Genomic DNA, 15,650 nt, shown 5'->3' with positions numbered 1-15,650 from the left:
TTTATATTTAAATTATAAAAAGTTTGTAATTTTTTTTTATTTTAAAAAAATTGTAATTAAGTGAATTAGTGAGCCAACTTATTTATCCACCAACCTGTGGTGGGTCGAGTCGGATTCAAATTTTCTGGCTCGCTAATAAATGAGTCGAGTTAGATTGACTCACTAAATGACCAACTCGTGATGGACCAGATCGAATCAGGCTAGATGGCCCGTTTTGACAACTCTACACGTATGTGTTGAAAATTTAGTGAAAGTAAAATTATATTTATTGTTCGATCAATAAAAGTCAAATTTTGTACACAATTATTGATGACGCAAAAATTCAAACTTGTACCATTGTATACAACAATATTGAGGATTATAAACATGAAAAATAAATGCATTTTTGATTTTGTACTTTCTATTGAACTTGGTCTTAATCTTTATCCTTCCGGTCAAATTCACTTCACACCAAAAGCGTAATTACAAAAATCATCTAATTAATTTTAACTCAGTATTGTGTAGAGTTTTTTTTAATTGTCATCTGATCATTCGGTACTAAGTTTAAGAAAATAACTTTTAATCCTATAAACAAATATTTGAGAAATAAAACCATTGAAATAAAATAAATGAATACCAACTCAAATAAACCGATAAGAAAAAGATTAACTAAATCTAATAAAACATTTTTATATTTTAACAATAATAAGAGCAAAGTATAGTTGATTGGTTGGTTGAAGAGGCAAAATAAATAAGCGTCAGATTGCGGGTTGATGCGTTGTTTCTTCTAACATCACTAACTCAAATTACGGACAAGAAAAGGATAATGGACAGATAGTAAGAGAAAGGAAGGGGTGCAAACATCATAGATCAATGTCCTGAAAATAAAAATAAATACGACCTAAAAAGCAATTAGCATTACTAAGAAACACAATGCTTAAAGTTTGAACTTTGAAACAAATTTCGGACATTTTTTTGAAGTCTATTCTGAAAGGAAGAACGTCCAAATGCAGTGTTTAGGCATAGCATATGACATGAAACAACCTAAGCAGTTTCTGTTGCCGGTTGGGTCACCCCAAACTTCACCAACAGCTTAGTTAGGTTTTCGGGGGAGCAAACTTGATACTTGACTTTTCCTGAGGGTGAGAGTAAAACCTCTGCAAGTTCAAGCTTTTCAGAGGTAAGACTTGTGCTGTCCATGGTTTTACTCAGTACCTTCAGTGCAAGTTGAACTGCTTCTTCCCTTGTGATATCATCCTTGTAGTCCTGTTTCAGAATTGACTGGGCAGCCTGATTGTTGGCACCAATAGCTGCAGCTTTCCAACCACCATAATTTCCACTGGGATCACTAGTGTAAAGCTGAAAGCCAAAATTCTTGTCCCAACCTGCAAAGAGGAAAGATACTCCAAATGGTCGAAGACCACCGAATTGTGTGTAACCTTGCTTGGTATCACAGAGAGATTGAACCAGCTGCTCAACAGGCATTGGCTCTTGGTAAGCGTATGCATAACGTTGTGCCTGGACCCTAGCAGTATTGATTAGGATGTTGGCATCAGACATAATTCCAGCAACGGCACATGCAACGTGATCATCAATCTTGTACATTTTCTCAGTGGAGGTTGAGGTTTGCAGCAGCTTAGATGTGACTTTCTTTTCGCCAACCAGAACAACCCCATCTTTAGACAATATCCCTATTGCAGTACCAGCATTCCCAATTGCCTCCATTGCATACTCTACCTGGTAAAGTCGTCCTTCCGGGGAGAAGATTGTTGTACGACTATCATATCTTCGAGACATGTTGGTCTGAAATTTTAGTTCAGAACAAAGAAAAGGAGAACAGAGAAATGAATAAAGTATAGCTTTGGAAAAAGAAAATACATGAGAAAAGGCACTCCTATTGAGTAAAAATATAACCATTTAAGCAATTGTTATATTAATACCTTGTCATGAATAGATTAAATGACCGCTTCAAATAATACCTCTATCATCATGCATTTTTTTTTTGTCAATGCTTAATTTTTTAAATCCTCCCATGGATTAATTTTGTTAGCACTTATCTCTACATAGATTGCAAGCTCAATAGAACAAAAATCAAAATAACAACTTGAGAAAACTAGAGTAGTATACCAGTTTTATGAGGTTGTATTACAGCTAGACTCCACTTTCTGAGATACACATTTGGGTCTGTTCTCTACATAGGAAGAGAGTCCAAATGCCCAACAAAACAAAGTACCAAACTAGTAATCATGACTTCACAACATTCCTACCTATAATGTTCTTAATATTTGCAACTCCAAGAAAGTATAAGATATAAGTCTGCGATTTGTGATCAGAGAATATCAAGCTTCCATAGAAAATTAAGAAAACTGAAAGCATGATGTAACAACATCGAGACCATACTTAGGTTCACATATAAAGCCAAGTATTGTTCTGAAGACATGATGATAGGGTGTGGACAGTTACAAAGGTTTATTGGAGAATAAATAAGGGAAATAGTAATAAAGATATTTGAGTTTGTTAGACGTAATTAAGAGTTAGTTACCATGTCAACAAAGCCAGTAAAAAGGAAGAGAGGTTTGCATAAAAAAATAAAAAAAAGGAGAGCGGAGTTGGAGAGGATAGGAAATATATTGTTGGGAGGATTCTAGTTCCTCGAATAACAGAGCTATTACTTCCTGTCGTATCTTACATTTTGGAATGAAACACTATCATTTTTCTTTCTTCTAGAAAATCCTTCTTTTTTATAATTTCTAATCCAGCTTTTGTATACGTATCAAAGCTCTTTTCAGGCTTTGTGGGTATTACTTATGGTGAACTCAAGAATGATAGAGTCACAATTTGAGGCCCTAGAGTGGACCATGGCAAATGGAGTTCAATTACCAAATGTATTTGAGTCAAAATTGGATGCAAGGCTGACCAAGATCAATGCGCAATACAGGAAATTTTAAAAGGTTAACACATTCGGAACTGCAAGAGAAGATTAAATCTGGTAGTGTTTTTGTCTTGATGCAAAATAGAATTTAACTCATGTTTGTAAGAACAAGCAACTCAATGTCACGGTGATGTTAGAGGAAAAGGTGTAGGAGGAAGGTTCACCACATACAGAGGTTGTAATTACTGAAGAGCAGCAACAGATAACTCATCATACCTGCTCAATATAATGGGTCAACAACTCTCAGATATTTGACAGGGTAGGGACACGTATTGGGTCAGAAGGTAGTGATCTTATGTGATTGTGGAGCAACTCACAGCTTTACTTCCACGGAACTGGTGACCAAACTCCAGTTACCAGTAGTGGAGTGGATACAATCAATATTCATTTGAGGTTGGTGACAGCCATAAAATTGTGTGCAGAGGCAAGTATAAAGGGTTGTTAACAGAGTTACAAGAGTTGACGGTACAACAAAAAAATTTCTTATTTAGTTTGGGCAGAGCTGATGTTGTTCTGGGGTATGGAGTGGCTAGAAAGTTTGGGAGAGATCAATGCAAATTTTGATACTCTAACAACCTTCAAATTAAAAATTAATGAAGAAAAGAAGTTATTGAAAGGAAAACCTGAATTGGTCAAGATTGCTACTTCTTTAAAAACAGTTAGAGGGGTTTTGCAAGAAAAGGGACGGGACAGGGGTACATTCTGGAATGGAAGCAAATATTAGATAGAACGACAAAGAAAACAAAGATTTAAGAGCGGATACACATGGTCATTTATGAATATTCAAATGTTTTTCAAGCTAGAGGTAAACATCTATCTCCTCATAGGAAGCAAGATCATGTAATTTTACTAAAACCAGATTCTCAAATTTCATGTAATAGACCATATAAATATCCCCACTACCAGAGGACAGATTGAAAGATGACCATAAATTCACAGAAAAGATAATCTCTCGTATCAATAGCTCCAAACAAACAACTGTGACATTCTGAAGCATCAATTAATGGTTGGGGCTTTAACTCTTCTATTTAAAAAGTAAGCAAATTACATTTTAAAAATCACATGAATTAAACAAATACATGCTAAGAAAAATGAGAGAATAAACCTCAGAGGACATGTGGAAGTAATGCATGACTACTAACATAGAAACTCAGAAAATGTCAGCAATCCAGAAACGTCCAGCTAATAGTCAATACAAAAATCACTTTAAAGATTTTACTGCCCAGACAGTAGATAAAGGGACAGCAAACACAAATCTTCCTTCCACAAAATCAATCACACAATAAACTCAAGTCTCATACTTATAAACTGGATACTAACATCAATTCCATCAAACTTTATAACAAACATATCCAATCTCTAAAATTGCCCTAAAAATTTGGGGCAGAAATATTAGTCCTAGAAAATGTAAGATGTTCACACTAGTGTAAGGAGCAACCACATATGTCTACCCATATTAACCCTCATACACTAAACAAATTAGTTCCTGAGAAAGACCAACGTGACTCAAACTAGTGGAATCTCAGGAACCGGAATAGGGTTTTTGCCTTCTTGGTGGGACAAAATTGAGGATTTCCTAATGAATAAATCATCATTCATATTCGATAAATCAAGTATCCAACTCTTAGCCGAGACCCATAAAAAAGTGCAAATATGATTTCATCTACCGAATCGTAATTTTATTCGAAGCGCACAGATTTTCCAGAATGCTAAGAATCTACTCTAACTTTTGTCAACGTTTTAGAAGGTGAAGTTCTTAAATACCCGATTATTATCATGGGGAAATACGATTCAGAAAGCACAGAAACAGTGATATGGTAACACAATCCGAAAATCAAAAAAATAAATAAATAAATAACCTTTCACTACATTTTAGACAGAATGCGGGGAGATGAAAATTGCAGGATATAGAGGAAAGATAAGCAAATACAAAAAAGAAAATTACCAGAAATGGTGAAAGCGAGGACGATGATCGGAGAACGGAGAGAAAGAGAGAGAGAGGAGAGAGAAGGTGTTAGCGCAGTGAGTGTTGCTGAAGCTGAAAAGAGAACGAGAGAGAAATCAAAAATCAGTAATTTTATAGATAATTATTTAGTATATTATAATAATAATTAAATATTTTTAAATATATAAAATTATATTTAGAATTTGTATTAAAGAAATATATTAGAACATAGAAAAAAAAATTTTAAATTCATAATGGGCTCCATTTCATAAACTTCATTTAATGCTTATAATTTATCTTATTTCGAAAAATAGAGAAGCCGCCTTTTAAATTAACCTATCACAGTTATTTTTTATCATCACAATAAAATTTTGATAATAAGAATATAAAATTAAAATAGTCTGTCATAAATCTATACTATTATTTGAAATTTTCTTTTTTAGTATTCACATTCTATTTTTTAAGTATCATGTTTTCTAAAATCAATTTTACTAACATTTTTAAAATTTAATCGTTTTTTTAATATGATATTTTCCTTTAAATTTAACCATTTTCTTAAATTAAAAGAATTCTTGATAATAAAATTATAAAATTTAATTATATTCTTTATTATCATAAAAAGAGATTTTAATAGTAATTTATAACATGTTTCCAAATTAAAATATTTTATAGTATTTGAAATACAAAGCACATTAATATTTTTTTTCTCAAATAAGGTTTACTGTTAAATTTAGGAATAAATATAAGTTATCATTATTATTTCAATTTCAAATTGAGTGAGATTGTTGGTATTAACACCTATTAGAAGAAAGAAAAGTTATTTAAATTATTATTGAATATAAAATTATTGGATGTATTAGATCAATTATACAGAATAATTTCCTTAAACCTATTATAAAGATAATTGAATATAGAAATAAATAAATTTATTAAAATTAATATAAAGAGCTTAAAGATATAGTAATTTAAATAAATAAATAAAAATGGATTGGATTGAGTTAACTCATATTTTAACCCTTAAAAATTGACATATTATATGGAATAAATCAAAACAAGTTGATAGGTTGAAATTTCGGGTGTTTCATCCTACATTTCTAATTTTCTAAAATACCCCTAATTAATGAGGTGGTTATCCAGTAATTTTATGTTTATTGAGAAATTTTGTTTAGCATTAAAACCCTATACCCCATTTTCCCTATCAGGAAACATGCGCCCCCTACACCCCATTTCTCCTATCACAAAACATGCGTCCCTCCACCCTATTTCTCATATCACAAAACATGTACCACATTTTTCATCTATTAAGAACCCCTACACCCCATTACACCCATTTGAATTACACCTCATTTGAATATGATAATTTGTTCATTTCTCTACATTCCATTTCATTAAGTGTTTTCCTCTCCACTCCATATTAGATGAAAGCGAGAGGGAGAAATGAGATGCAAGAGAAGAATATTTGTGCACACTCACAATGTTCAAAAAAGAATCTTTGACCACCTTTTCATTAGGAAGATTATATATATATTTCCTCTAATTAGGAAGATTCTAAAGATATTATCTCAAATTACAACACTTCTCCTCAAGCTGGATCATACAAGATTGTATAAACCAAGCTTGGAATAGTCAAACTCAATTGTAGAGAACGTCAATAAACCAAATTGGACAACAATGGACAAAAGCGAACTAGCACAATGAAACTTCAACTTCGACAACAATGGACGAGGGCGAACTAGCACCATGAAACTTCAACTTGGACAGTAATGGACGAGAGATATTTCCATCGAAAAATGGATGATGACTTGCAGGAGCAAACAACAACAAAATACAAGAACAGATGAAGGGCCTCCAGTGGCGAGCATCAACAAACTGCAGGAACTGGATTGCCATCAATAGTGGCGAACAACAACAAAACTTCAAGAACATGATTTCCATGAGTAACATATGGGAGGCCTTCAAAGGCTAACAGCCACAAACATGTAGGGACTTAACTACCCTAAACAACAACAAACCATCAGGGACTTAACTGCCCTGAACAGCAACAAGCCTTCAGGAAACAACTGTCCTGCATAGGCTAACAACAATAAACCTACAAGGACTACACTACCCTACAACGACTGGAACTAAAAGGCTAACAGTCATAAACCTGTAGGGACTTTAACCACCCTGAACAACAACAAACCTTAAGGGACTTAATTGCCCTTAACAGCAACAACCTTGCAGGAACTGAATTGTCTGTAGTGGCTAATAACAACAAACCTATAGGGACTTAACCACCCTACAATGGTTGAAACTTTTCTTCCCCTCACGACTGAACGACATATGCACGTCAATGACAAAACATGAAGGTGGAAGAACTGGTGAGGATCGATCCATACTTGGGGACAAATCTGAAATCCCTAACATCGAACGAGCCAAATCAGCGGGCGGTCTCATAGAACAACTCTTAGTGACCTGTTACAACAAGGCATTAGAACAACTCTGAGTGAGTTGTTACAACAAGGCATTGGCAAAACCAAAAACACCAAAGATTGGGACTTATGATGGCATCAAAAGCCAAAGACAGGTTGGAGGTCCAAAGTTCTCTGTTGGACTACTCCAAAAAGGTAATACTTAACATTGTATCACAAGAAGTACGGTTCAAACTCTAGCCCAAAAAATAAAGTTCTCTACAAGGGCTGAAAAATATTTACCCTCACGGCAAACAACGAGAACGATGGCTAGTGCACTTCATGAGACACTCTTAATCTTGACCAAAGAAAATACGCCAGCTTATGGAGGCAACAACAACAAACTGCAGAGGTTACAACTGCGTTGACGCCGACTATGGTAGCAACGAAACGAAGCAATGTTGCTCGAGAAACAGAAACGAATAGAGAGGTACATAACCCTTCGTAATGGAGAGGAAGATGACGGAAGAAAAACAACAAACATTGCCGCCCAAGAAGTTACCGAAACACTGACACACTTCGTAACTGTTAGAGTTTTTCCTTTCATCAAACAATTGGAAGGCAGAATAGGAAGGAGGAGAAAGTTCATTGACAAGAAGAACTCTGCCACTTTCCAGCTCATCGCTCGCGATGCCTCTGACCCATCTTTTTCCCAATCCAACCGTGTCTTCGCCCGCGTTGACAACAACCCTGTTTCCTTCTCTGACGCTGAAGATGCAGGCTTCGACGATGCTATTGGTGACTACAACGACTACGATGGAGTTAAGTGATTTTTTAGAACGTCCGGGAAACGGACAATAAGGGAAAATGGAAGGCTAAGGCCCCATTACAGATTTGGAATCGGAGACCTTCTTCACAATTTTTCAGCAAATCAATTTCCAGGTGCAACTAGATGGCACCTTTCAGGATAGAGAAGAAAATAGCGGAAGCAGTAGAGGTAGGAATGATAATTGACTGTGACAGCAGCGACGACGACTGACTGTAGTGGTGGTGGCTGACTGCATCGGAGAGAACAACAAAGGGTAGTAGTTGCAAAGTGGAAATGCCCAAAAGCTACATCTATTGATTTTGCCCTGTTATTTAGGTTCGACTAAATCCTTCTAGGCCATTGAGCAAGCATAAACATTGTGTTGTTGCTGAAATTCTTAAGAAGGCACGGATATATGTTCCACCCTTCACCCCAATGTTTAATAATGTCAGCTCCAGCTCTGAAGCACATGCTTCATAAATTGACTCAAGGTCTAAATGTATGAATTTAATTGACCTTCTGAATTCAGGATTGTTTGCTGTTAAGTATTTTTTTTGTTCCCCATACTTTGGAAGGTTATACTGTTGTGGACATGTTTTTAGCATCACATGTTTCTACAGGTTCCCTGTTTACTTTTTGTCCGTTTTGTAGTATTCTTACTTTAATTATTTCTATAAACTATTATACCAAGCTTCTGATTCTTGCCATCCCTCAAATCTTTAGTCTATATAAACTCATGAGATAATTTTTAATAGAAACACACAAGAGATATATTTTGATGAGTCATGAATGTGTTTAATTATGTAGTGGACACGGGCCTTTTCACCTTCCCTCCTCTTCCTCAACTCAAACAATAAAGAAAAATTTTTGACTTCCGAGTATAGTTGTTGTTTTTCTGTTTTCTCCATGCTATGTTGGTAAATATCTACATCATCCAATGGTAATATCATGGGCGTACAAAACATGTTAGTGGTAAATTGTTGAGGAAATCTATGAAACACTGATACCTTTAATTTGCTTCATATATCTGTAAATGATTTTAGTGCTTTGGATACTTTCACCAATACATATTTGTAAAGTATCCTCCAAGTCTTTAAAGAAGTTGTGAAGTGCCACATGCATCTCATAAACAGTAGCACTGCCACATCTGTAGCTTATACAAAACCAATAGAATGAGGTCCCAATTACACATTCTCAATGCGATGAAGATCATTCTCATCTCTTGTTCTTCTTCATCACATCTTCTCAATCACACATCATTATACATGTAGGGAATCCCTCTTTACTTATAGTTTATGAGATATAAATTATGTATGCTTTGTTGAATCTTCTTAATATTTACCAAGTTTAATGTTGTAGTTATTCTTATTAGTGTCAACCATTGTACTCAACAATTGTCATTTACTTTTGTGTCTTAGGTAAAATGTATAATTTGGGAAGCACCATCCACCATGAGACTATTAAAGATGATATGTTATGAGTGGTGGTTGTAGATATTAAAGATTGTTTTGCTCTTGTTCCTATGCCTAATGAGGAGGTTCAAACAGTGGGACAAACACTAAGGAATTTTGTCATTTGGCCATCCAGATTGGCAAAGCCAATTTTAGTAAGTATTGTTATTCATACTTATCTTAATTATTTATGTATTTCTTGTATTTGGATGCATATATTATTAGACTTATTTTGTGGTCAAATGTAGGACATTTCTAAGAAGACAAACATTGTTACACCTCCACAACCACAATTGTCTACTCTACAACAATTTGGTGCAGCGGTAGGGACAATGGGGAATAAAACTATTAAGATAGATATGCCTCCTGAACTAACATCCAAGATTGCTACCACCACTTTATTTGTATGTCATAGGGATATTTGTGAAATTGTCATTGGTAATTATGAGAAATAGAGAAGATTGGGAGAAAATATCCCTTGTGTGTTTAGACTACACATAGGGTAGTTTATTTATATTGTAAGATATGGGCCAATGTGATGAGTTAATATTTTCTCAATTTCACTTAGTTTACTGTACCAAATTTGATCAGGGAATTGTACTAAAATGTCCGGTATTATTCCGTTTTTGTTAATTGTGCGTAATTTGGTCGGAAATTCTTATTTTAATTAATTTGAATTATCTGATTATTTTAATTAATGATTGCAGCAAAAATTTTGAATGACATTCTTGGACATTTGGAACAGCATCCTTTTGTAGACGGTGCTAATTAATTGGGAGAAGCTAGTTCCATTGATTTACTTCCGTGTGTTGAAGTGGAAAAAAATGAAAATGTTTGGCTCATGAAGGAAGTTTCGGTTTGTTGTTTTTGGATGCAAAGTAGTCCACGGCATTGTGCTTACCATAGCTGGAATACCACACTTACGTGCCACTCTTTTATTCCTTTTGCCTAAAGTGATTGCAAAGAAATACATTCTGAAAAGAAGCAAAAACACACGGCCCTAAGACAACCCTATTGACAATTCATTTTGTCAAGTTCATTTTGTCAAGCACATCAACACATGCCACATAAGTCACGACCCACATAATAGAAAAGAGGTGCAGATTTTAATTCTCGGTGCTTTCCACTCTACACATAAACTTTTGACTTTTCAATTGGAGAAGACAAGCAACTCTCGGTGTGTGCTTATTGGAGAGGTCCCTCATGGCTTTGCTACGTAACAATTAGTTATTAAATTGGGAGCCATCACTTGGATGAAAGCCAATGGTCCATTCACTTTGTCTAAGATCTGCAGATTTCTATCTCCATGCCTTTCTACTACACACACAAAACATCACGTATGCTAGAACCAAAAGGGCCATCACTCACAGTATTATTCTCCACTAAGGTTTTGTGTTGGCATGTAGTGATACTTTAGGAGAAATGCACGTACACTTGGGAAGAGCTCCATGCAGGCTTCTGATTTCTCTGCTTTGTCCACTCCACACATAAGCTTTTATCCTTCCATGGGTAAAAGAATTCACGGACCCAAGTAAATCCCAGCTGGGAGAAGTAGTTCAAATGAGGATACAACCCTTTCATTGTATAAGTCACGGTGCAGCAAAGATAAAAAAACATACGGCCCTTGGACAACTAAGCATCAGCAAAATATATGAAGGGATAAAAAGTGGGAGCAGCCACTGAAGGGAATATTATCCTCACTGAAAAGCTTGGCAGAGGATCAATTTCACAGAGACAAGAGATGCCTCTGAAAAGCAACGTGCAGGAGAAGACGTTCGGTTGCCACTGAGAAGAGTTTCTGGTTGAGCTTTCATTGCAGACGGTGTCCAGAAGAGAAGGAATGGAGCTTAGCTTCAATAGGTGTTGTTTGTATCTTGAACCAATCTTATTCTACACGTTGGAAAACATTGATTGAAGTAGCTTTATCCTCTTTGCTGTTAACGTGTTTATGTATGTTATTTCCACCATGAATTGTATTGGATTGTTTAGTTTATGTGTTGCATCTTATTTTATTCGTTCAGCAACTGTCACTACACGGCCATGTTCAATAATTGTTGGGATATGATATTTGTTTAATTGTCTTAGGAAGGGATAAGTCCTTGGGTGTGCTTGAATAAAGTATAATGTGTGAGAGGAGTGGTCACGGCTTGCTTGCTGAAAAGAACATTCATTTGCATAAAAAATAAGAAAAAGGTTTGTCTAGAAGTATAGCTCATGTGGTGATGAATAAAAAAATTGAAGGTGGAAACTAAATTGAAGTATGTGTCACGGTTTTGGAAAGGAAAAGGAAGTGGGGTCTTGGCTTTGAATATTGCATGGTTTCTATTCCCTTTCTTAGAGTAATCTACGGTTTTGGGGAGAGAAAAGAAGTGTATTTTAATCATTTGAGAAGCTCATGGTGCAGCACGTTAATAGGTAAGGTTCCATTTGTTTATTCTATTTCTTTCTTTGGATGTAAAGCTTGTTGATTAGATGGGGGTAGGTAGTAGAAGTGGTGATTCACGGCTGGAAGAAAAGAGAATTGTCTTTCTTGTTTGAGATTGAAGAAGTGATTAGATGAGGTATGTGTACGGTGGTAAGCTTGAGAAAGGGAATTTTTATTCAATTGCCTTGGAGTAGAAGGAAGCATTGGACGAGACTAACAAGGTGTGCACGGAAGTGGAGCCCTTTTTATTTTCTTTACTGCACCAAGGAAGAATACATCCCAATTGAAACGTGATTGACTTTTGGTGCATTCCAATTACCAACTTCCGCATTTTTTTTTGCTTAATTATGTGCGTATGAGTTGGCGCCTATTTGCGTTTATGGAATTGTCAGTTTGATACCTTTCGGTTTGTTGCATGTTTAATTTGTTCTAAGCAATTTTCATTTTAATATTTTTAGTCATATTAGGTTGTGTTTGATTTTAAATTTTAATTTTTCCGTACCAAAAACAAAACAACCTTTTGAAACCCCCCCACTACGTGTTTGATTCGAGACTGAACCGCAATATTGGTCCTTGAGAGACGACCTAGGAGTCACTTCCTAGTACTATACTGCATTAACTTTTGTGTGAGGTGCGACCCTCTCATCACAATGCCCTTAATACAAAATAGACTAAGCCCAAATAACAGAAACACACATCTTAACATCTAACACTCCCCCTCAAGCTGGAGCATATAAATCATATGTTCCAAGCTTGTTACAAAGATAATCAATTCTAGGTCATCGTAAGGACTTAGTGAATATGTCTGCCAACTGGTTGCTTGAGTTAACAAACTCAGTCTTGATATCTCCGGATATGATTTTTTCTCGAATGAAATGACAATCAACTTCAATTTGTTTGGTTCTCTCATGGAAGACAGGGTTAGAGCTAATATGGAGAGCAGCTTGATTATCACATATAAGTATCATGTGAGTGACATCTCCAAATTTCAATTCACTAAGCAATTGTTTAAGCCACACAAGCTCGCAAGTAGCTGATGCCATAGCTCTATATTCTGCTTCTGCACTCGACCTTGCCACAACACTTTGCTTCTTACTTTTCCAAGATATCAAGTTGTTACCAATAGAGACACAATATCCAGAAGTAGACCTCCTATCAGAAGGGGAACCAGCCCAATCAGCATCTGAATAGCAAACGATTTTTGTATCGTTGTTAGGGCCATATAGCAAACCTTTTCCAGGTGATCTTTTAATATACTTCAGTATACGAACAACTGCATCCCAATGGTCTTCACATGGGGAGTTTAGAAATTGACTCACCACACTAACTGTGAAGGAAATGTTAGGACGCGTAATAGTAAGATAGTTTAATTTACCAACTAGTCTTCTGTACCGTTCAGGATCTGAGAAAGGCTCCCCCTGATTTGGTAGGAGTTTGATGTTAGGGTCCATAGGTATCTCAACAGATTTACAGTTCATTAACCATGTTTCCTCCAAGATGTCTAACGCATACTTCCTCTAAGATATGACAATACCATCATTGGATTGTGCTACTTCAATACCCAAAAAGTACCGGAGTTTGCCAAGATCTTTGGTTTGAAAATGATGACAAAGGTGTTGTTTCATCTGAGAGATGTCAAGATAGTCGCTTCCTGTGAGAACAATATCATCGACATACACTATTAAGTAGATACATCCAGCACTCGAGTGGCGATAGAACACTGAATGATCCGCTTCACTGCGAGACATACCAAATTGTTGAACAACACAACTGAATTTACCAAACCAGGCCCGAGGAGACTGTTTTAGGCCATATATAAGGATTTGCGAAGACGACATACCAATCCAGATGACTCCCCTTGAGCAACAAAGCCAGGCGGTTGCTCCATATAAATTTCTTCCTGCTTATCACCATTGAGGAAAGCATTTTTGACATCAAGTTGGTAAAGAGGCCATTGTCGAAGAGCGGCCATGGCAATGAATAGGCGAACATAGGTCATTTTTGCCACTGGAGAAAAAGTATCACCATAATCCAAACCAAAAATCTATGTGTAGCCTTTGGCAACCAGTCGAGCTTTCAGACGATCAATTGTGCCATCAAGACCAACCTTGATAGCATACACCCACCTGCAACCAACAACAGACTTTCTAGATGGTAATTGGACAAGCTCCCAAGTTCCACTTTCCTGTAAAGCACTTAATTCATCCATCATAGCTTGACGCCAACCAGGATGAGTTAAGGCATCACCCACAGATTTGGGAATTGACACAAAAGAAATGGATGAGAGACAAGTATAAAAAGATGGAGATAATTTGTGGTAATTAAGAACAATATAATGGGGGGAAGGGTTACGGGTAGAGCGTATACCTTTATGGAGGGCAATAGGCAAGTCAGACTCAGTTGCTGGAGCCGGAGGAGACACATAAGGCGGCACCGGAAGTGAGTCATGAGGGAGACAATTACGGCGACTATAAACCTGAAGGGATGGAGGTGAAGGATGATCCTGTGGTGAATGAGAGTCTAAAGAAGGAGAAGACAAAATGGGTGGAGCATCACCAGGAGGATCACAGATAAGAGGAATATCAACAGTAACAGGGAGAGGTACAGAACTAGAAGATAGATGTGAAAAGTAAAAAGAAGACTCATCAAAAGTGACATCAGCAGGAGTGGAAGCAGGAGGTAATATATCATTAAAGTCATGAAGAAGGGCATGAATTTTACCCAAATATTCTGCCATGGGACCAGGATTGCTCGGACCAATAACAGTTAATAGGTCCTGACAAACACCATAAAGACGCTGAGTGTCATTTGTGTATAACAACTTCGCTTGTGCCCATACTTCTGAACATGTCTCATAGGATCGAAACATTTGTTTCAGTGAGGAGTGAATGGTGGACTTTATAACAATGCATAACTGAGCATCAATTTTCATCCAGCGGGAAGTGTCATCTATGAGAGCAGTAGTCACATTTTGAGTAAGATGATCCAAGTACCCCTGACTCTTCAATCAAAGTTTGATGTCGGACGCCCATGTTGCATAATTTGTGTCATCTAACTTGTCAATGGACAAGTGTACATTCACATAATTAGTATATATTGAGGGATCAGAAGATCAGCCACCAATAGAGGTGTTTGTAGACGAGGAAGACGCCATGGAGAGGGAGAAACCCTAAAAAATCAAAGTGCTCGGATTGACGCAACGACCACAGATCCAGAAAGAGGGCGAGGAGGCGATCACGGCGGTGCTGATCGGCGGCGGAAAGCTCCAGCGACGCGTCGGCACGCGCGACGACAGCGGTGACTCGTGCAGCGGCGCGTGGGTGGTCCGTTCGCCTTGATCTTCGTACCACGGTGGTCGCCCGGCCAAGACGATTCCGATGATGTGGTCACCGGTCGATTCTGGAACTTCGGCGACGGCGGCGACAGCGGCAGGGACTGACAGCGGCGGTGACTGACAGCGGCAGTGATGAGTGCCGGAGACCGTGGAGTTGACTGGAACTATTCCTTTGCTCTAGATACCATATGAGAAATAGAGAAGATTGAGAGAAAATATCCCTTGTGTGTTTATACTACACATAGGGTAGTTTATTTATATTGTAAGATATGGGCCAATGCCCTTAATACAGAATCGACTAAGCCCAAATAACAGAAACACACATCTTAACATCTAACAATAATGATCTTCTCTCTACAACAGTTCTACAAGTTTGGAATTTGTAA

General features: G+C 36.8%; 1 protein-coding gene across 1 annotated transcript; it reads right to left on the bottom strand.

The window, feature by feature from the left end:
- Window positions 1-817: 817 nt before the first annotated feature.
- Window positions 818-4,985, bottom strand: LOC108329630 (proteasome subunit alpha type-4). The gene is made up of 2 exons (XM_017563940.2): window positions 4,857-4,985; window positions 818-1,782 (listed from the first exon to the last, which is right to left on the bottom strand). The coding sequence occupies exon 2, from the start codon at window positions 1,774-1,776 to the stop codon at window positions 1,024-1,026; it is 753 nt and encodes a 250-aa protein (XP_017419429.1). The 5' UTR covers window positions 1,777-1,782; window positions 4,857-4,985; the 3' UTR covers window positions 818-1,023.
- Between the last annotated feature and the right edge of the window lie 10,665 nt (window positions 4,986-15,650).

Source organism: Vigna angularis, chromosome 2 (genome assembly GCF_016808095.1).
Source record: "Vigna angularis cultivar LongXiaoDou No.4 chromosome 2, ASM1680809v1, whole genome shotgun sequence".
Lineage (NCBI taxonomy): Eukaryota > Viridiplantae > Streptophyta > Magnoliopsida > Fabales > Fabaceae > Vigna > Vigna angularis.
Note: the sequence above shows the minus strand (reverse complement) of the source record. Positions and strands in the feature narration are given on the sequence as shown.